Source organism: Ovis aries, chromosome X, assembly GCF_016772045.2.
Source record: "Ovis aries strain OAR_USU_Benz2616 breed Rambouillet chromosome X, ARS-UI_Ramb_v3.0, whole genome shotgun sequence".
NCBI lineage: Eukaryota > Metazoa > Chordata > Mammalia > Artiodactyla > Bovidae > Ovis > Ovis aries.
This window is the reverse complement of record NC_056080.1, coordinates 24,899,413-24,922,153: the sequence shown is the minus strand read 5'-3', so window position 1 is coordinate 24,922,153 and position 22,741 is coordinate 24,899,413. Positions and strand designations below refer to the sequence as shown.

Sequence of the window (22,741 nt, the reverse complement as noted above, 5' to 3'; positions counted from 1 at the left end):
TTCAAGGTCTGTTTGGACCTCTGCTTTCCGCAGTGATTGGGGTCTCGAGGCTGAGTTCAAGGTACATTTTATGATCAAGGCCCTTTGTCATTTGAGACACAAATTCTGAACCATTATCACTTTGTAGGGATCCTGGGAGCAAAAATCTAAGAATTATTTCTTGTAGTAATGCATTAGGCACTTCAGCTGCCATTTCAGTTCTACCAGGGAATGCTTCTATCTACCCAGAAAACGTGTCTACTAGCACCAGGAGATACCTGAAATTGCTCAGGACTCTCGGCATGCCAGTGAAATCAAATTTCCAGTGTTCTCCAGAATATGTCCCCCTGGTTCCCATGGACCTTATCTGGAAGCTTCTGGGGAGACTGGTGTTGGAGTTGTTTATTGTGCATATGAGGCATGTCTCAGCTCTCCAATGCAAATATTAATACTTTTCATGCCAGGAGATACCATGACTTCAACTGATCTGTTGTATAAGGCTTCCTTCCCATAGTGAATTTCCTGATGAGCCTCCCTGATGGCATGACACATGCAGTTTGGAAAACTACTACCCATGGACTATTGCCCATGTGTATTAACTAGCCACGCATGGGTTCCTCGGAGAAGGCAATGGCATCCCACTCCAATACAGTTGCCTGGAAAATCCCATGGATGGAGGAGCCTGGTGGGCTGCAGTCCATGGGGTCGCTAAGAGTCGGGCATGACTGAGCGACTTCACTTTCACTTTTCAATTTCATGCATTGGAGAAGGAAATGGCAACCCACTTCCGTATTCTTGCCTGGAGAATCCCAGGGACAGAGGAGCCTAGTGGGCTGCCATCTATGGGGTCGCACAGAGTCGGACAAGACTGAAGTGACTTAGCAGCAGCAGCAACAGCATGGGTTCCTAGATCTATAATGAAGTTCCATTTGGGGGCTTCGTCTAATTCTTCTTTTGTATAGACTGGGTAGTAACTGAATGGACCTGGCCTCTTACATAAGAAGGTAATTGCCAAGTTACTAGCCCAGCGGTGTACTTCTTGCAGCTGCATCTGCCTTGGCCTTGTTGTTTCCCTTTATTAACTCTGCACCCCCTTTTGGTGACCTCTACAGTGAATCACTGCCACATCTTGGGGAGACTGTACTGCTTCTAAGAGCTTCAGTATGCTTAAGCCGTGTTTCATCAGTCTGTTCTCTGCAGTAAACATATCTCTTTCCTTCCAAATAGCCCTGTGTGTGTGAAGGATAGCATGCAAATACTGGGAATCTGTGTAAACATTTAAGATCTTCCCTGTTCCAAGCTCTAAGGCTCTCTATCAGCTCCATTTTGGGGGCAGAAGTCTGTAGCAGTAGGTTTTGTGCCTCTGTGACTTGGGTCTGGGAGGTGACTGCATATCTCACTAGCTTTTTTACTCTCTCTCCTAAAATTCCTCCTGTCTGTGAACCATTCCTCTTTGGCATTTGGGAGAGGCTCACTTCCTAGGTTTGGGTGACTGGAATAGATCATGTCTATGATTTATATACAGTCATGCTCCAGGGATCCCATTTCTGTGGGTAGCAGGGTGGCAGAATGTAGTATGTGACAGGTTTTTATGGTAGCCACTGGGTTGTCTAAAAGCAGAGCCTGAGCTTGAATAGACATTCTGTGACATAGCCGTTCTATTTCCTTAGAAATTAACGAAAGCCTGTATGGAGTCCATATAGAGGTTGGCTGACCAAACTTTAACTTTTCGCTTCCTTTAGCAGGGTTGTAGTAGTTGCTAGCAGACTAGGAGGCCATCCCTTAATGGTTTGATCTAATTGTTTAGAGAAATAAGCAACCACCTTAGTAAGGTGTCCCAGTTTATAAGCTAAAATACCTCAATGGCAATTCCCCTTCTCTTATTAATGTAAAGGTGAAGAGTTTAGCTAAATCTGGGAGAGCCAGGGAAGTGGCCTAAAGTAATTGCTTTTTCACTTCTTAAAAGGCCCCTTCACATTCTGAAATGCATTCTGAATCACATTCAAAAGGATCATCATCCTTTCCTTTCAATTCTTCATATTGAGGACTAGCTATTAGACCACAGTTAGGAACTCAGTTGTGGGAAAACGTGGCCATCCTCGGGAGACCCCTTAGCTGTTTTCTAGCTTTAGGAGGAGTGAGGCTGCAGATGGCTCCTTTCCTTTCCTGGGGTGGGCTTCTCTGACCTGTAAGGATGAAGCTTAGGTAGTTCATCCTAGTTTGTGATGTTTGATTATTTTCTTGGACAGCTATATCCTTTATCAGCTAGGTGGTTTAGGGTGGCCACAGTGTTTTTTGTCAGAGGCCTCCTTCGTAGGGCTCAGTGCAGTTCAGTTCAGTTCATTTCAGTTCAGTCACTCAGTCGTGTCTGACTCTCTGCGCCCCCATGAACCACAGCACGCCAGGCCTCCCTGTCCATCACTAACTCCCGGAGTTTACCCAGACCCATGTCCATTGAGTTGGTGATGCCATCCAACCATCTTTTCTTCTATCCTCCCCTTCTCCACCTGCCCTCAATCTTTCCCAGCATCAGGGTCTTTTCCCAATGAGTCAGCTCTTCGCATCAGGTGGCCAAAGGATTGGAGTTTCAGCTTCAACATCAGTCTTTCCAATGAACACCCAGGACTGATCTCCTTTAGGATAGACTGGTTTGATCTCCTTGCAGTCCAAGGGACTCTCAAGAGTCTTCTTCAACACCACAGTTCAAAAGCATAAATTCTTCGGCACTCAGCTTTCTTTATAGTCCATCTCTCACATCCATATCTGACCACTGGAAAAACCATAGCCTTGACTAGACGGACCTTTGTTGGCAAAGTAATGTCTCGGCTTTTAAATATGCTGTCTAGGTTGGTCATAGCTTTCCTTCTAAGGAGTAAGCATCTTTTAATTTCATGGCTGAAGTCACCATCTGCAGTGATTTTGGAGCCCAGAAAAATAAAGTCAGCCACTGTTTCCCCATTAATTTATATGAAGGGATGGGACCAGACACCCATCTTAGGGCTTGTGGTTAGAGTATCCTCTACATCCCAGAGGAGGTTTCTTTAAGGTCTTCAGCTAAAGCTTCCCCAAAAAATGGTGGGGCAGTTTTTTTTCTGCCCCTTTGGAGATTGGGAGCAGAACCATCCAGCAGTACTGTTTTTTGTTTGTCTGTTCATTTTGGCTTTGCCATATGCCTTATGGGATCTTAGTTCCCCAATCAAGGACTGAACCCAGGCCCTCGGCTGTGACAGCATGGAGTCCTAACCACTGGACCACCAGAGAATTCCCTTTTTGGGGATTGTTTGTTGTTGTTGTTAATTGAAATATAGTTATTTACAATATTGTGTTGGTTTCAGTTGTACAGCAAAGTGACTCAGGGCTTTCTTTGCAGATTATGTTCCACTATAGAGGATTATAAGATGTTAGGTAATATTTCTTGGTTATTAATGTATATATAACTCCTTATTGTTCATCTGTTTTATGTCTATAATTTGTATCTATTGATCCCATATTTTCATTTGTTCCTCCCCCGACCCCTTTGGTAACCTTAAGTTTGTTTTCTATAAGTCAACTGCTATTTTGTACATATATTCATTTATATTATTTTTTTAGAGTCCACATATAAGTGATATCATATACTATTTGTTTTTCTCTGACTTGTTGCCTTGAGCAAGATATTCTCTAGATCCATTTATTTTGATGCAAATAACAATATTTTATTTTTTATAGCTGAGTTATATTCCATTGTATGTGTATGTGTGTGTGTGTGTGTGTGTGTGTGTGTGTATCTTCTTAACTCAATCATCTGTTGAGGGACACTTGGATTGCTTCCATATCTTGGCTATTGAAATCATGCTGAAGCACAAGCTGGAATCAAGATTGTTAGGGGAAATATCAGTAACCTCAGATATGCAGATGACACCACCCTTATGGCAGAAAGTGAAGAGGAACTAAAAGCCTCTTGATGAAAGTGAAAGAGGAGAGTGAAAAAGTTGGCTTAAAGCTCAACATTCTGAAAACGAAGATCATGGCATCTGGTCCCATCACTTCATGGGAAATGGATGGGGAAACAGTGGAAACAGTGTCAGACTTTTTTTTGGGGGGGGGGGCTCCAAAATCACTGCAGACGGTGATTGCAGCCATGCAATTAAAAGATGCTTACTCCCTGGAAGGAAAGTTATGACCAACCTAGATAGCATATTGAAAAGCAGAGACATTACTTTGCCAACAAAGGTCCGTCTAGTCAAGGCTATGGTTTTTCCAGTGGTCAGGTATGGAGGTGAGAGTTGGACTGTGAAGAAAGCTGAGCACTGAAGAATTGATGCTTTTGAACTGTGGTGTTGGAGAAAACTTTTGAGAGTCCCTTGGACTGCAAGGAGGTCCGACCAGTCCATTCTGAAGGAGATCAGTCCTGGGTGTTCATTGGAAGGACTGATGCTAAAGCTGAAACTCCAGTACTTTGGCCACCTCATGTGAAGAGTTGACTTATTGGAAAGTACCCTGATGCTGGGAGGCATTGGGGGCAGGAGAAGAGGATGACAGAGGATGAGATGGCTGGATGGCATCACCGACTTGATGGACATGAGTTTGGGTGATCTTTGGGTGTTGGTGATGGACAGGGAGGCCTGGCGTGCTGCTGTGGATATGACTGAGCAACTGAACTGAAAAGGAACTGAGATGAACATTGGGGTGCATTAATCTTTTCAAATTAAAATATTTGTCCAGATATATAACTGGGAATGGAATTGCTGGATTGTATGGTAGCTTCATTTTCAGGTTTTAAAGGAATCTGCATGCTGTTTTCTATAGTGGCTGCACCAATTTATATTCTCACCAACAGTGTAGCAAGGTTCCCTTTTCCCCCACACCATCTCCAGCTTTTATTATTTGTAGATTTTTTTCATTATAGCCATTCTGAAAGGTACAAGGTGAAATCTCATTTTTTTATCTGCATTTCTCTAATAATTAACAATTTCAAACATCTTTTCCTGTGCCTGTTGGCCATCTATATGTCTTCTTTGGAGAAATGTCTATTTAGGTCTTCTCCCATTTTTTGATTGGGTTGTTTTATTGATGTTGATTTGTATGAGCTCTTTGTATATTTTGAAAATTAAGCCTTTGTCAGTTGCTTCATTTGCAAATATTGAGTTGACCAAGAAGTTCGTTTGGATTTTTCATAAGATGGGAAAGAAACCCTGAATGAACTTTTTGGCCAACCCAATATGTTTCTCCCATTCTGTTTGCCGTCTTTACATTTTGGTGCTGGTTTCCTCTGCTGTGCAAACCTTTGAAGTTTAATTAGGTCCTATTTGCTCTCTGCCGATTGTTAACAAGCTAGCATGTGTGCACTCCTTGTGAGAAGAATCTAGGCTTCTCCAGACTTTCTACCTACCCCAATACATTTCCCAGCCATCAGAGGGGCTTGCCTCCTCTGCATAGGATGTCCAGTCTGTGGCTTGACACACTTGCCTCCCATGGCGAGGGTCCTCTTCTTTTCCTTTCAGATCCTTCCAGGGAGGGAAGGCCTGACCCTATACTTTTTTTCTGTCCCACCTGGTTACATGGAAATATTTCTTGCCTATAATCTTGGGTTGTATAGAAGTTCTTCTGCCAGTTTCTGGTTAGTTTTATGTGAGAATTGTTCCACATGTAGATGTATTTTTGATGTGTTTGTGGGGGAGGTGAGTTCCATATTCTACTCTGCCAACTTGATCCATTCTCAGTCTCTAGTATGTTTCTGTTGTGCTTTTGGATCCTGCCACTCAAGAGAAGAAATTTCTTGTGACTCTAGAGCTAGTGGAATACAAAAGAAGTCATCTTTTAAATCCAGTCAGAATACCAAGTCCTGGTGGACAATAGAGTAGCCACCAAGGTACAGGTATTAGGGACTACTGGATGTATATCCTCAGTGGTTTCACTGACTGCCCTGAGGCCCTGTACCATCCAGTATTCCTTATTGGATTTCTTTATAGGGAGAATGGAGGCTTCCCTGTTGGCTCAGATGGTAAAGAATCTGCCTGTGATGGAAAAGACCTGGGTTTGATCCCTGGGCCAGGAAGATCCCCTGGAAAAGGAAATGGCAAACCACTCCAATATCCTTGCCTGGAGAATCCCATGGACAGAGGAGCCTGATGGGCTATAGTCCATGGGACGACAAGAGTCAGACACAACTGAGCAACTAACACTTGTCACTTGTAGATATAGGAAGAATGGAGGTATTACAGGCTGATTGTCATGGCCTAATATGGCCCTGGTCACTTAGGCCCTGTATAACAGGGGCTATGCCCAACAAGGCCTCCTGTAGAAAAGGATACTGTTTTCTACTGGGACATGTCTGTCCAGGTTTTAGACGGACTATCATGGCACTGGCTCCTACAGTTTGTTCCACCCATCCCTGGGCCCATGCCTCAGGATAACTCTGGAAAGATCAACTTGCTCTGTCCGGGGAGGTATATTCTCAGCCATTAACACTGTGATCATACACCCTTTTCTAAGGGGACCCCAGACTCCAATTTGTCTCCCTTTAGGTGGATAGTAGCCCCAATCTATATAAGATCTCTCTTCCTAGTAGGGTATAGAGCATTCAGGGACACACAGAAAGGAATGGATAAGTGTGTGTTCACCCAATTTATATTCAAATGATTCTGTGAATATCCATTCTTGGGCCTTCCTGATACTCTAATTTTACAACTCATGTGAATTGAGTTTGCATGATCTGGTGTTCAGAACCGAGTAAGTGGCACTGATGTTGACTAAGAATTCAACAGCCTTCCCCACTCTGTCTGAAGTCAGTCAGGGCTCCTCAGGGTCAGCTGGAGTGCCAGCTTAGGCCCTGTCATCCTTTTTCTACTTGGACAGTCTGCCTTCCAGGGTAGTGACTGGGGTATGCGATTTCTATCCCCCTTCAGGCAGTCTCTCTTCCAATGTCCCTCCTGTTTAACTATGGTGCACTTATTGGGTCCCAGTTCCCTTGGCTTTCTATCTTTCCATGGGGCCCGGGGTCACTCACCAGAGAAGTCTCTATGGGCAGTTAGTCCAAATTCTCATGCTGACTGACATCGGAGAGCAATAGCCAGTAGGTGGGTTTCTTGGCCTTTTTATCCTCTGACTTCTTCTCCTCTGCTGCTGCTGCTGCTAAGTCGCTTCAGTCATGTCTGACTCTGTGCAACCCCATAGACGGCAGCCCACCAAGCTCCTCTGTCCCTGGGATTCTCCAGGCAAGAACACTGGAGTGCGTTGCCATTTCTTTCTCCATTTCCTCCTCTGTATCTTGTTTATTAAATACCTGGCACGCAACCTTGACCAGGTGAAAAGTGGGGCTATCAGGTTCTATTTCCACTTTCTGAAATTTATGCCTAATGTGCTTAACTATGGAAGCACTTTGGGAAATGAGAAATAGCACCTCAGGATTGCCTTTCCTTCCAAGGACTCAATCGTCAATAGCATAGATTCAGAGGCATCCCCTGAGGCTCTAGGAATGGCAAAGGTTTTCAGTTGGCTCTGATCAATTTCCTTTATCTTATTCCACTTGCTGGGTTTCTTTTCTGCTTCTGGGATTCTGTTTAGGATCATAATTATATAACGGGTCAGCCTCTGTCTTCCACTCCCTTCTCCTTTGTCTCGGTGGTCCCAATTGGGTCCATTATCTGGGAGCCCTTGATCCCCTAGTCTGAAAATAGCACCATGTGCATTGTTTCTGTTCTGTTCTCTTTCTCTGCTTCATCTTAGGTTTTTGAAAAGACCATGGCTTTTTCTTCCCTGTTAGGAGTACATTGAGAAGGCTCTGGATATTAGCCTGGTGAGGTCATGGATCTGAAAGATTCCCCTAATTAGATTCAGGAACCCCTATGGACCCTCCCCAACCCCTTTACTGTGAGTTTTCCAGTTACTTTTATTTTTTGGCTTTTTTCACTTTATTTTTTAATTTTTTTACTTTCATTTTTTACGACTGAGTATTCCATTGTATATGTGTACCACATTTTCTTTATTCCCTTGTTGATGGGCATTTAAGTTGTTTCCATGTTTTACCTATTGTGAATAGTGCTGCTACAAACACAGGGGTGTATATATCTCTTAGAATTATAGTTTGTCCTGGTATATTCCCAGGAGTGAGACTGCTGGATTATATAGTAATTCTATTTTTAGTTTTCTGAGGAAATTCCATATTGTTTTCCAAAGTGACTCTACCAACTTATATTCCTACCAACAGTGTAGGAGGGCTCCCTTTCTCCACACTCTTTCTGGCATTTGCTATTTGTAGTCATTTTAATGATGGCCACTCTGACTGGTATGAGGTGGTACTAGGATTAAAATTGTCCCTCAGTTATAGGTAAGTATAATCATTTTAATCTACATAAATTTGTGCTCTGTTTGGTATGGTTTGACAAAAATAAGTTATATAATATAGTACTTTTATCTTGCAAAGCATAGTGTGGCATTTTATTTTAAAGATTTTGTTAAGAAATTTACTTAGTTTGCTGTAGTTTAAGAATCCCCTCCCCTCACGACATATAATTTATGCTAGACAAACAGAAAAATCAAGAAATGAGTATCTCTTCTTTACAAAATGAATAACTCAATCTGTAAAAACTAAAGTATTTGGAGAGTTTGAAAGACTATTTAATAGTATAGTCACATGAGTGGCAAGCAAAGTAGGAAACTTTAGCTTGTGTTTTACACATTGTTCCAAAAACATTCTTTCGTTCTCTAGAAGAAATTTTATACACAATTTGTCCATATCATGAAATAGTCACATTGTTTTCTTTTGTTTAAAAAGTTGCTGTAATCTCTATAATACTTATATGCCAAACTTCTAAATTTAAAAATATTGCCTTAAGATCAGTATTCATGGATGGCAGGTGCCTTGGACCCATGCAGTATTTTAGTATTATGGGTCAAATTTAAATTTTTACAAACTTTTTTTCATGCAGTGAAAGCAATTGTACATATTAATTCTCAGGGATCTCCTGTCCGTATTCACTGTATGCATCTTTGTTAGAATGAGTATTTTTATTTTATTATCTGACCTGCATGCATAAGCCCAGCATGCCAAAATAGTTGATGTATTTCCATTTTTTGAAATTATTCTTTTAACATATTTATTTTCTAATAATTATGCATGTGACATTGTGGATATGTTACTTTATTTACATAACCTGTCTGTGGTCACACTGTCAGTGTATCCAAAGCCTTCCAAGGAAAATTAATGATTTCATCATTCTTTAGGCTATGCAACTGTGGATCCAATGTATAATATTAAGAAGGGAATTACATAATCATTAAAAAAAGAATGAATAATTCCATTTGTACCAACATGGATGGCCTAGAGATTATCATGCTTAATGAAGTAAGTTAGAAAGAGAGACAATTGCCATATAATATCACTTATATATGGAATCTAAAATATGACACAAATGAGGGTATTTACAAAATGAAAGCAAACTCACAGACACAGAAAACAGACTAATGGTTACCAAATGGGATAGGGGTAGGTGAGGGATAAATTAGGATTTTGGGGTTAGCAGATACACACTACTATATATGAAATAGATAAACAACAAGGTCCTACCATTTTAGCACAGGGAACTATATTCAATATCCTATAATAAACCATAATGGATAAGAATATGTGTGTGTGTGTATATATATATGTATGTATATGTATCACTGCCTCATTTTGCTATATAGCAGAAACCACAACACTGAGCAATATTGTAAATTAACTATAAAAAAAGATAAAATCATTGACTAGAAAAAAAAGGGGGAGCCTGAATCTTGATAAGCAAACTTCATGGAATTTTCACCTACCTCTTACCTGGCTCCTCCAGTGAGTACTGGCCTTAAGGAAGGGAGCCAATTTTCCAGATATGGGTTCCTTATTTTAGAGAGGGAAAAGCGGCCTGTTCTGAGGGAATTGTGGTTGTTTTGGCCTATCCAATGGCTCCCTGAAGGATGTGCTCAAAGGACTCCTTTGTTTTTCTAAACTCTCCCAGGGAAGAGGCATTTTACTGCAAAATGTTTATCAGAAATATCTATTAGAGTTAAATGTATAAGCCACTGGTGCCTGAAAGATAACAGTTGGAACAAATCATAGACAAACCAAAAGGCATGGGAAGAAAGGTAAACAATGAGACGCTGTGGGGGAAAAGAGCTTTCTAAAGCTACTATATATTTCTGAGAATCTGGAATATCATATGAATGTCCAGAACTAGGTAATGCTAAAAAAATATATACCTGAAAGGCCCTAGTCTCTTACCTAAGGCTCACAGTTAGACTCTGTGCAAGCAAAAGTATAAGCAAAGTTGCAAACTGCCCAACTGATTGTAGAAGGCATGCTCCAACACAAACACATAAAACCCATCTGCAAAGAATGGAGGTGATTTATATTTTTTATTTCAGGCATTAAGAAATCTCTGTCAAGTCACTAGCTGATCAATCAACTAATTGAACAGAGTCAGTGGCCACTCATTACAAGGAATCTTAAAAAGTGAGTTCAGGAAATTAATGAAGCAAACAAACAGAACCCACAAGAAGAAGCAAAAATAAGCCATGACTGCCATTTGAAGTAGCCTCAGTCTTGTAGGACTGAACCTTTAACCTGGGGGCTGTGATGCATTCTCCAGGTAGACAGTGTCAGAACTGAGTTATATTTGCAGGACACCCAGTCACTGTCTGCTAAGAATTAGAGAACCACTTGATGGTGTCAAAAAAAACAAAAACAAACAAACAAAAAAACCCACACATCAAACTGAAGAAAATCAAAGATAAAGATAAATTTTAAAAGAAGCCAGAGGAAAAACAGCCTATCTGTAGTAGAGCAAAGATAAGACTTATATTTGACTATTCCTCAGAAACCATACAAACCAGAAAAAAGGGGAGTACTTTTTCCTCCCAACATTTAAGTGTTGAGAGGAAAAAAATATAAGAATTCTCTATCCTACAAAATTATCCCTCAAAAGGGAAGAACAAATAAAGACTTTCCCAGACAAACAAAAATTGAAGAGACTTGTTACTAGTAGATCGACCTTGTAAGAAATAAAGGAAACTCTTCAAAAAGAAGGAAAATGATATTGAATCTTCCTAAAGAGAAGAGAACTAGAGGTAGAATAAATGGAAGTGAAAGAAAACATATTTTTCTCATTCATAATTGATCTAACAGGTATCAGTTTGTTCAAAACAATAATTTCAACAACTTTTTAGATGATTATGGCCTGCATGTGTGCTAAGTTGCTTCACTCATGTCCAACTCTGTTGGACCCTATAGACTGTAGCCTGCCAGGCTCCTCTGTCCATGGGATTCTCCAATCAAGAATACTGGAGTGGATTGCTGTGCCCTTCTCCAGGGGATCTTCCCGACCCAGGGATCAAACCTGCATCTCTTACATCTAACCTGCATTGGCAGGTGGGTTCTTTACCACTAGCACTACCTGGGAAGTCCAATTATGGCCTATGTATAAGCAAAATGAATAAGAGAAATAATCAAGGGACAGGAGGGAATAATTAGGACTACTCTGTGATTATGAGCTACTTGCACTATACATAAAATAATAGAGCGTTATTAAAAAGTGAACTTGAATTAGGTGTAAATGTGTATTACAAACATTAGGGCCACCACTGAAAGTAAATTTTTAAAAATAATTGATATGCTAAAGTATAGAAATTGGAATCACATAAAAGCTCAACTAATTATTTCCAGTTTTACTGAGGTATTAATATGAATGACCAATAAACATTACATATATGTAAGGTGTAAAATGTGATATTGATATATATGTACATTGTGACATGATTCCCCCAATCATGCTAATTAGCCTAAAAACCACAAACAGAGCAAAAAGAGTATAAAACAAAAAAAAAAAAAGAGGGGAAAAAAGGCCACAAATACAAAACAGTAGCAAAAATGGTAGATATTAATCCAATCACATCAATAATTACTTTGCATATCAACAGTCTAAAATCACCCATTAAAAGGCACAGATTATCAGTGTGGACCAAAAACCAAACCTCAACAATACGTTGTTTAAAGAAAGAAACCCACTTTAAATACAAAGACACAGATTAAAGTAAAGGAACAGAGAAGGATATACCTTGGTAACATTAATCAAAATAAAGTGGGAGTGGCTGTACTAACTACAGACAGAGCAGAGTTCAGAGCACAGAAAGGTATCGGGATTAAAGAAGGGAATTACATAATGATAAAGGTGTCATTATATCTGGTGATAAAGGTGTCATTGTGCTCCAAGCTTAAGTCTCTCCATTCTGAGATACATCTTGCAAAGAGCTGACCTTTGTTCCTCACTCCCACTAAACTCCCCAGGACATAACTAAACTTAAACTTTAGTCTGAAGAGCTTGCAGTTTCCCAAGTGGATGTAGCTTGGAGCATTTAAACTTAACTTCCACTTCATTGCATTTATCTAGACCTCAACTCCCTCACTCTCTTTTTAATTGACCTCTGGTTTACCATAATATTTCTTACCATCTTCATTATAAGATTACTGCTGTTAGACACACAGATCCTAGCATCCAGAAATAACAGTGTATTCCAAAGAGCAGATGCCCAGTTAAGGGAATAAATGAGCCCAGGAGCATATTATCTAATTTATTAAGATTTAATTTCTCCTAAATTCTTAGCTAAGCTAAACAAATGCAGGTATGTGTCATTTAATTTTTACTGTACAACAGACTAAAGATAAGGAAGACAGGAAGTGACAATCTTTTACTTTCTTTTGACAATCTTTTAATTTCTTAATCCCAACAATTTTTCTACCAACATACTTTACTTTGTTAAAGTAACACCAAATCCAATGTCATGTTACCCATTCTGAATCAAAAAATAAGAATGAAAATGTCCCACTTTGATTCACAAAATATAAAAATTCCTACTTGCAAACTTGATACACAGCAATAAATGTATAAACAAGTGATTTATAAATGTACTCAGAAGCTATTTAAACCCTCTACTAAAAGAGACAATATTTGAAAAATAATGAAAAGAGAGAGAGAAAAATAGAGACAAGGATACAGAGACATTTAGAGAAAAAAAGATCTCCAAATTACCACAATACAGGAAAATAAAGATGGTACACATCCATGATAAAGGAAGTGATATCCAGGGAGTTGAGATGCTCTAAGGCGGGGGGGACAGCAGAAGATATGGACTGTCAACTCCACTGAGAGCAGAGTGTAGCCCTCACAAGAGGCTGCAGAGAACTGGTCAGCAGGAGGTCAGGTTCCAGAGCTGGAAAGAGGACACACTGGGAAAGTCTGGGGTCAGGAGAGGAGAGGATGCTGTAATGGTGGAAAGAACTGGAGCTGAACAAAATACTAGCTTCTGGACAGAGCTAGCTCTCGGTAGGATCCTAGGCAAATGAAACCCAGGGACAGTTCCCACATACTGATCTATTCTCATATTCACTCTCCCCTTCAGTAGACTTGCTTTTAGCACTTTAACTTCAAGGGCCTTTTTATTGAGATACACAGTGCAAAGAAAAGTGAATTAAGAGACAGGTCTGCCCCAGGCTGGGAGAAATGAAACAGTATGGCCTGTAGACAAATTGAGACCAGGAGTCTGTTCCTAGCTCTGCTTATAACCAGTCTTGTGAACTTGAGAAAACTGTGAGTTCTTCATCTGCTGAGTTTGCTAAGCCCTATTTGTAAGATGGTTGAAATGTATGCACCATATATAAATCACATGGCAAGAGGACCAGCAAATATCACCCAATATTTAAAGAATAGCAGTAATTTATATTATTTTCATCTCAGATGATAGCATTTACCTCCCTTGGAATGTTTAATTCAGGAAATTTCAAATATGTAATATTCTTAGAGAAAGAATACTGAATCAACCAAAAAGTCTTCTCTAGCTGGCAAAACTAACTTTACCCATTTGAGCCTCTATCATTTAATTTCGGTATGGAGTTGTTGTGCCTAGCTGGGTACAGCTCAAGCTCCTAGATGTCATCTATCTAGGAGATTACCGTACCATTCCTTCCAGGTGTCCTTGCATCCAAACCAGCTCTGTTTACATTTATTACACTCTCGTAAAAAAGCTATCCCTGAGTTTGCCAAACTCTACTTAAGATAACCTAGTTAAAATGCCTTTATAATGGATCAGACCCTGACTGTCCCAGTTTGGGGCAAACAGTACCAGCACAGTGGTTTCTTGGCATCTCATCTAAGGGGAACATCTCCATTATTTTTCAGAAACTCCCTGGAAATGATGTGCGTAGAACACCTAGTTTGCACACTGTGTTCATCTGCACTAGAACGAGAGCAAAGGACACCTTCCTCTCCTGCCCCTGGTGGAGATTTTTCTATAGTTTATCCACAATCCCAAAATAATTTGTGGCAGCAGTTTTCCATTATAGACTAGATGTTTGTGTCCCTGGCAAAATACATGTGTTGAAGCCCTAACCCCTTCCTCCTTCCCACCGTGTCCATGTAATTGTATTTGAAGGTGGAAGTTTAGGAAGATAATTAGGTTTAGATGAGGTCATAAGGATGGGGCACCTATGATACAATTAGGCATCTTAGAAGAAGAGCAAAGAGACCAGAATTCTCTCTCTGCATGATATGAGGACAGAGAGAAGGTAGCCAGAAAGAGAGCTCTCACCAGGAACAGAATCCACTGGCACATTGATTGTGGACTTCCCAACTTCTGTACTTCTGTGAAAAATAAATGTCTGTTGTTTAAGCCACCCTATCTATGGTATTGTTACAGCAGCTTGAGCAGACTAACATAGGGCTTTTTCTATCAACTGTTGGAAGGTTTGGCCTCTACTCACCACTTCAGGACCTCAACTAGCCCACCACACAACAGAAATGACAATTACATTCCACTGAGGACTCATAGTTTCCTAAAGTTCCAAACTGCCTTACTCAGGAAATTTACACTTAACTGCCATCACCCAGTGGCGAAGAATCCTCCTGCAATGCAGGAGGCACAGGAGACGTGGGTTCAATCCCTGGGTCAGGAAGATCGCCAGGAGGGCATTGCAACCCACTCTGGTATTCTTTCTGGGAAAATTCCATGTACCAGAGGGGCATGGTGGGCTATCATCCATGGGGTCGTACATGACTTAAGTGATTGAGCAGCCAGGCAGGCAGGGCCATCATAAGGAATACCCTCCACTTCAACCATTCTTTTTACTTTACCTGTAAGTCATAGAGAATATTTCAGTATCTTACTCATATGAGTGTAACTCATAGGCTCTAAAATTCTGTGAGTAGACGCTGGGTTTTCTTTACATTAGCATCCCCAGTACTAGCGTTGAGCCTTCCCAAGAGCAGATTCTCAACGTTTGATGAATAAAAGAGCCAATAAACACAAGGTCTACACCAATAACACTTTATTTCTCTTACTTTCTTGAAGAAGCTAAGGAACTCAGACTACAGATCAATTACTTTAACAAAGCTAAAGACTAAAAGGAACAAGAGAAACTAACATTGACCATGTTTTACTTGTTTTCTATTCCATTATCCTAAATATTTTACTATGGGATTCTTTCACATTTCCAAGAATATAATCCCTATTGTGATGTTATATTTTCCTGTCTGGGGGTAAAACTTCACATACTTCCTGACGGGTGGGATGATAATATTGAGCATGTCCCTGGGAGGTGTACTGACTTTGACAGTAGTGTCAGGCCTGGCTGCATGCATGCCTTGGGCTTTCTCTTCTTCATCTCGCAAAGCTTCTTCATAATAAGCGGGAAGTCACTGGGAACAGCATCATTGACCTTTGCCAAAAATTCCAGGACTTTCATCTTGCTGGTTTCAAGATGTGCTTTTGGGCCCCAGAGAAACTCATAACGTGGAGGATCACTGTTGGCAACCTGGCGGTACTCCAGATACTTCAGCCTCACTAAATCTTTGGTGATGAGCTTTCTGGGCTCTCCATAGATAAGGTGCTTTCTTCCAGCATATACTCGCATCGTGCCCAGGTATTTCCAGATGTCTTCCTCAGCGGCACAGTTGCCCTTCAGGAAGATCATACCCAGGAGATTCATCAGGAGACCAGTCTTGGGTAAACCCCTTCCGCCACGCACCCTCCCATTGTTGGGGAGTTTCAATTTGCTGACCAGATTATAGCAGGGAACAACTGAGTCGACTTCCTTCAGCTCTACCGCAAAGACTAGCTCAATGCGCTCAGAGGCTCTCTTGAGAATCTCGGCAAATCGGTCATGGTGGCTTTGGTGGATAATCTTCAGCATGTCTTCCTTCATCATGAGCTGCTTCATTTTATACTTGTACAGAAGGAACTGCTCCAACAAGCTAGCTTTCCTGGTTAAACAGTCAGTTCCTGGGGTCTCAGTGAAGGGTGGGACCTCATAGGCAAGTGCCCTATACTTATATTGGCCATCGAATGCTTCACTAGATCTAGTGTAAGAAAAGACTGCAGCAGCGGCAATGGTTGGTATTCTTTGAGGCTCCTGCGAAGTGCTACATGACTCAGCACCAGGCAGACTCTGGGTAGTATCTTCACACTGAAGAGAGGAGGTAGTCGTCTCCTCTTCTGCTGCTGCTATGGCCTGAGCACCCCCACAACTCTGGGTCTGGCCTTGGGCTTGAGGGCATTTATCACCACCACGGGCCTTACTCTTCTTACTTCGAGGCATGGTCAGGGACAGCAGGAAGGAGTATAGACAGGAGCTCAGAAGACAGGGACACCTGGAGGAAGGAGAATAAGATGCTGTAAGCACCTCTGCAGGGAGATGCCACCTTGGCTTTAACCAAGCCCACCACTGCAGGGTCCTTGGGGCACTGGTCGAGGACCTCTCAAGGCTTCTGTTTCGATCAGCCTGTCCCCTGAGAAAACTGTGGAGGATATTAGAGCCTTAGAATGCAGCCTGCCAACCCTGCTAGGGGTATTCAAGGGTGACAGCAGAGGCTGCCAGTAGGGAGCCTCTGATCTGGGTTTGAGGGTATTCTCAGTTTATAGTCAGGGTCATCATAGTCATATAGTCAATTGTTGGCAGGTCTAGAGCCTCCTCTTTTCTGATGCCTTGAAGATGACACCTGAAACCAAAGTCAGCACTTCCCTGAGACCCCAGGGGAGGAAGTGAAGGTGTTCCTTAGTCCTTCTCTCTGTCGGAGGATACCCAACTGAGAGCTATGTGGAACCCACTCCTTCAAGGGCTGCTTGGGTCCTCAAATCTCATTAAGGATGCTCACCTGGTCGCCAGGAGGTACCTGGTATGCTTCCCCTCTGCTGAATGGTGGCTGCAACGTCATACTAACCTCATACTCTTCTCTCTCAGATTTGATGTGGATTGTCAGCCTCAGCCTGACAGTCCTGCCCTGAGCCTGCAAGTTCTGAATGAAAAACGTGGGGCCTAGATTTTTTGTGATCTATTGTGACTCTGCTTATTTAACTTACATGAAATGTCACGGGGGATGAAATACAAGCTGGAATCAAGATAGCTGGGAGAAACATCAATAACCTCAGATACGCAGATGACACCACCCTTTTGGCAGAAAGCAAAGAAGAACCAAAGAGCCTCTTGGTGAAAGAGAGTGAAAAAGTTGGCTTAAAACTCAACATTTAAAAAACTAAGAACATAATATCCAGTCCCATCACTTCATGGCAAATAGATGGGGAAACAATGGGAACAGTGAGAGACTCCATGTTCTAAGGCTCCAAAATCATGGCAGATGGTGACTGCAACCATGAAATTAAAACACGCTTGCTCCTTGGAAGAAAAGCTATGACCAAACTAGATAGCATATTAAAAAGCAGAGACATTACTTTGCTGACAAAGGCCCATCTAGTCAAAGCTATGGTTCTTCCAGTAGTCATGTATGGAAAAGGTCAGTTTTCATTCCAATTCCAAGGAAGGCAATGCAAAAAAATCCTCAAACTACCTCACAAAGGCACTCATCTCACACGCTAGAAAAGTAATACTCAAAATTCTTCAAGTCAGGTTTCAGCAGTACATGAACCGTGAACTACCAGATGTTCAAGCTGGTTTTACAAAAGGCAGAGAAACCAGAGATCAAATTGACAACATCTGCTGGATCATCAAAAAAGCTAGAGAGTTCCAGAAAACATACATTTCGGCTTTATTGACTATGCCAAAGCCTTTGACTGTGTGGATCACAATAAACTGTGGAAAATTCTGAAAGAGATGGGAATACCAGACCATCTGACCTGCCTCCTGAGAAATCTGACTGCAGGTCACGGCAGGAGTTAGAACTGGACATGGAACAACAGACCGGTTTCAAATAGGAAAAGGAGTATATCAAGGCTGAATACTGTGACCCTGCTTATTTATCTTATATGCAGAGTACATCATGAGAAAATCTGAGCTGGAAGAAGCAGAACCTGGAATCAAGGTTGCAAGGGAAAATATCAATAACCTCAGATATGCAGATGACAAAACACTTATGGCAAAAAGTGAAGACGAACTAAAAAGCTTGTTGATGAAAGGAAAAGAGGAGAGGGAAAAAGTTGGCTTAAAGCTCAACATTGAGAAAATTAAGATCATGACATCTGGTACCATCACTTCATGGAAATAGATGGGGAAACCGTGGAAACAGTGTCAGACTTTATTGTTTGGGGCTCCAAAATCACTGCAGATGGTGACTGCAGCCATGAAATTAAAACACGCTTACTCCTTGGAAGAAAAGTTATGACCAACCTAGAAAGCATATTCAAAAGCAGAGACATTACTTTGCCGACTACAGTCCGTCTAGTCAAGGTTGTGGGTTTTCCTGGGGTCATGTACGGATGTGAGAGTTGGAGTGTGAAGAAGGCTGAGCGCCGAAGAAACTGATGCTTTGGAACTGTGGTGCTGGAGAAGACTCCGGAGAGTCCCTTGGACTGCAAGGAGATCCAACCAGTCCATTCTGAAGGAGATCAGCCCTGGGATTTCTTTGGGCGGAATGATGCTAAAGCTGAAACTCCAGTACTTTGGCCACCTCATGCGAAGAGTTGACTCACTGGAAAAGACTCTGATGCTGGGAGGGATTGGGGCAGGAGGAGAAGGGAACGACCGAGGATGAGATGGCTGGATGGCATCACGGACTCGATGGACGTGAGTCTGAGTGAACTCTGGGAGTTGGTGATGGACAAGGGAGGCCTGACATGCTGTGATTCATGGGGTCGCAATGAGTCGGACATGACCGAGCCACTGAACTGGACCTTATGGATGTGAGAGTTGGACTATTAAAAGAGCTGAGCACCAAAGCATTGATGCTTTGAACTGTGGTATTGGAGAAGACTCCTGAGAGTCCCTTAGACTGCGAGGAGATTAAACGAGTCAAACCCAATGGAAATCAGCCCTGAATATTCATTGGAGGGACTGATGCTGAAGCTCATTACTTTGGGCACTTTATGGGAAAACCTGATACATTGCAAAAGACCCTGATGTTGGGAAATATTGACGACGGGAGGAAAAGGGGACAACAGAGGGTGAGATGGTTGGATGGCATCACCAACTCGATGGACATGAGTTTTCATTAAGTGCTGGGAGTTGGTGATGGACAGGGAAGCCTTGCATGCTGCAGTCCATAGGGTCACAAGAGAGTCAGACATGACTGAGTGACTAGAATGAATTCAACTGATGCGATGACTGGTGGTCCTCTCCATCTTTCCTTTGACCCTTTGCATAGTCTGGGATTTCTGTCTTCCTGCCAGCCTCTCCTGAGACAACCACCCAGTAACATACGAGGGTTCTCCCACTTTCCCACGGTCTCTAAGGCTGACAATAGGGGATGGATTCTTTTGTACCCCCATACAACTCCTGGAGAGATCTGGAAATCCTTCTACTGTGGGGGAATAATCTACTCCTTATAAATAAAATCTTTCATCTGCCCCTCGTGCGGCCTTCCTGCCTCGCCCCCCGCCCCCCATCCCGTCACAATTCTATCCTCGCCATACCCTAAGAGAAAATCAGTGTCGGTTATCACATCACCAGTTGCACAGACACGCCAGGCTGCCAGCAGGGCAGGAATTCCCTCCGTCCTCACAGAGGGTCCTCATCCCAAGCCCTGGCCACCCGAGAATGCTTTCCTTTGCTACCTTGAGGCCCCTCCCCTAAAAACGTCAACACCTTCACAATCTCCAAGACCCTCCTCAAAGAACTCAGGCTGATCCCCATGTTCGGGTCCTGCCAAGCTTGACCGGAAACACAAGTCCTGTGCCACTTCACTGTTTTGGGGTTGAGGTCCCCTCAGACCTCATTCAAGAGTTGCGCCCTCGAATTCCTTCAGGGCACGTCGGTCGAGCTCCTAATCCATCCTATAGGAAAGGCTGGCTCGCCTCTACCTGACCGCCATGCTTGCGTCCTCTGAGCAACAAGCAGGGCCTTCTTCGGACTTTCCACCTGCGTTTCCTCTCTCAGACCCTTGTTAGGGTCTTCTTCCCCCTCTGAACTGGGGCCACCCACTTCAACCAAGGTCCTCACCTCCCGGAGAGCCTCTGGGCAGGAATCTTCCTCCACCAGAGCGTCAGGGCTTTGTGAGCGCGAGGCACGGGGTTGCGGGGGGGGGGGGCGGCGGGAGACACCGGGGGGGGGACGATGCACGGAGCTGGGGACAAGGCATGGACGGGAGGGCCGGGCGACACGGGGTGGGGGAGGTTGGGAGTTTGGGGGGTGTCTCCCATTCGTCATTCAGGCTCCTCACCTTGACTAGGTTCCTGCTGGAGCCTGCAAATGCTCACACGCCTGAGCACACGCACCACCGCCAGAGGCAAACTCGCTCCCCTTCCTTAGCCGCCTAGCAAGGAGTGAGTGCTAGCTACTACCTAGGAGGAAGTGAGCGCCTCACCATAGATAGTGCCTCAATCTCTGGCGCCCCCTCTGGGAGTGGAGGGCACCCTCAGTTTCACATAAGCTTCTCAATCACACTCCTTCCCGGACCTTGGGCACCTCCTTCTGTCACTGTCCTTACAACGAGGTCCTCACCTACTTGAGACTTTCCTTGCAGGAAGCTGCCTGATGGCACAGGGCTAAGAGTAGGTATAGGGTTGTCCCTGCAGGACTCCCCTACACGATCGGGTGGTGTTCTCCTCAGCAGTCCCGCACCCGAGTCCGGTCTCAGCTCCTGTCTCTTTAATGAATGGCTTCACAATAACCTGTGGAAACTACTGAAAGAGATGGGAATACCAGACCACCTGACCTGCCTCTTGAGAAATCTGTATGAAGGTCAGGAAGCAACAGTTGGAGCTGGACATGGAACAACAGACTGGTTCCAAATAGGAACAGGGGTACATCAAGGCTGTATATTGTCACCCTGCTTACTTAACTTATATGCAGAGTACATCATGAGAAACGCTGGACTGCAAGAAACACAAGCTGGAATCAAGATTGTCCCGAGAAATATCAATAACCTCAGACATGCAGATGACACCACCCTTATGGCAGAAAGTGAAGAGGAACTAAAAGCCTGTTGATGAAAGTGAACGTGGAGAGTGAAAAAGTTGGCTTCAAGCTCAACATTCAGAAAACGAAGATCATGGCATCCGGTCCCATCACTTCATGGGAGATAGATGGGAAACCGTGGAAATAGTGTCAGACTTTATTGTTTGGGGCTCCAAAATCACTGCAGATGGTGACTGCAGCCATGAAATTAAAACACGCTTACTCCTTGGAAGAAAAGTTATGACCAACCTAGAAAGCATATTCAAAAGCAGAGACATTACTTTGCCGACTACAGTCCGTCTAGTCAAGGTTGTGGGTTTTCCTGGGGTCATGTACGGATGTGAGAGTTGGAGTGTGAAGAAGGCTGAGCGCCGAAGAAACTGATGCTTTGGAACTGTGGTGCTGGAGAAGACTCCGGAGAGTCCCTTGGACTGCAAGGAGATCCAACCAGTCCATTCTGAAGGAGATCAGCCCTGGGATTTCTTTGGGCGGAATGATGCTAAAGCTGAAACTCCAGTACTTTGGCCACCCCATGCGAAGAGTTGACTCACTGGAAAAGACTCTGATGCTGGGAGGGATTGGGGCAGGAGGAGAAGGGAACGACCGAGGATGAGATGGCTGGATGGCATCACGGACTCGATGGACGTGAGTCTGAGTGAACTCTGGGAGTTGGTGATGGACAAGGGAGGCCTGACATGCTGTGATTCATGGGGTCGCAATGAGTCGGACATGACCGAGCCACTGAACTGGACCTTATGGATGTGAGAGTTGGACTATTAAAAGAGCTGAGCACCAAAGCATTGATGCTTTGAACTGTGGTATTGGAGAAGACTCCTGAGAGTCCCTTAGACTGCGAGGAGATTAAACGAGTCAAACCCAAAGGAAATCAGCCCTGAATATTCACTGGCGGGACTGATGCTGAAGCTGAATACTTTGGGCACTTTATGGGAAAAACTGATTCATTGGAAAGACCCTGATGTTGGGAAATATTGACGACGGGAGGAAAAGGGGACAACAGAGGGTGAGATGGTTGGATGGCATCACCAACTCGATGGACATGAGTTTTCATTAAGTGCTGGGAGTTGGTGATGAACAGGGAAGCCTGGCATGCTGCAGTCCATGGGGTCACAAAAGAGTCAGACATGACTGAGTGACTAGAATGAATTCAACTGATTCGATGACTGGTGGTGCTCTCCATCTTTCCTTTGACCCTTTGCATAGTCTGGGATTTCTGTCTTCCTGCCAGCCTCTCCTGAGACAACCACCCAGTAACATACGAGGTTCTCCCACTTTCCCACGGTCTCTAAGGCTGAGAATAGGGGATGGATTCTTTTGTACCCCCATACAACTCCTGGAGAGATCTGGAAATCCTTCTACTGTGGGGGAATAAACTACTCCTTATAAATAAAATCTTTCACC

General features: G+C 43.1%; 1 protein-coding gene across 1 annotated transcript; it reads right to left on the bottom strand.

Annotated features, from left to right (window-relative positions):
- Positions 1 to 15,464: 15,464 nt before the first annotated feature.
- Positions 15,465 to 16,576, bottom strand: LOC114111425 (melanoma-associated antigen B5-like). Its single transcript, XM_027963213.2, is given in 2 exon segments — positions 15,465 to 15,667; positions 15,670 to 16,576. Coding segments are annotated over 2 exon segments (1,110 nt in total).
- Between the last annotated feature and the right edge of the window lie 6,165 nt (positions 16,577 to 22,741).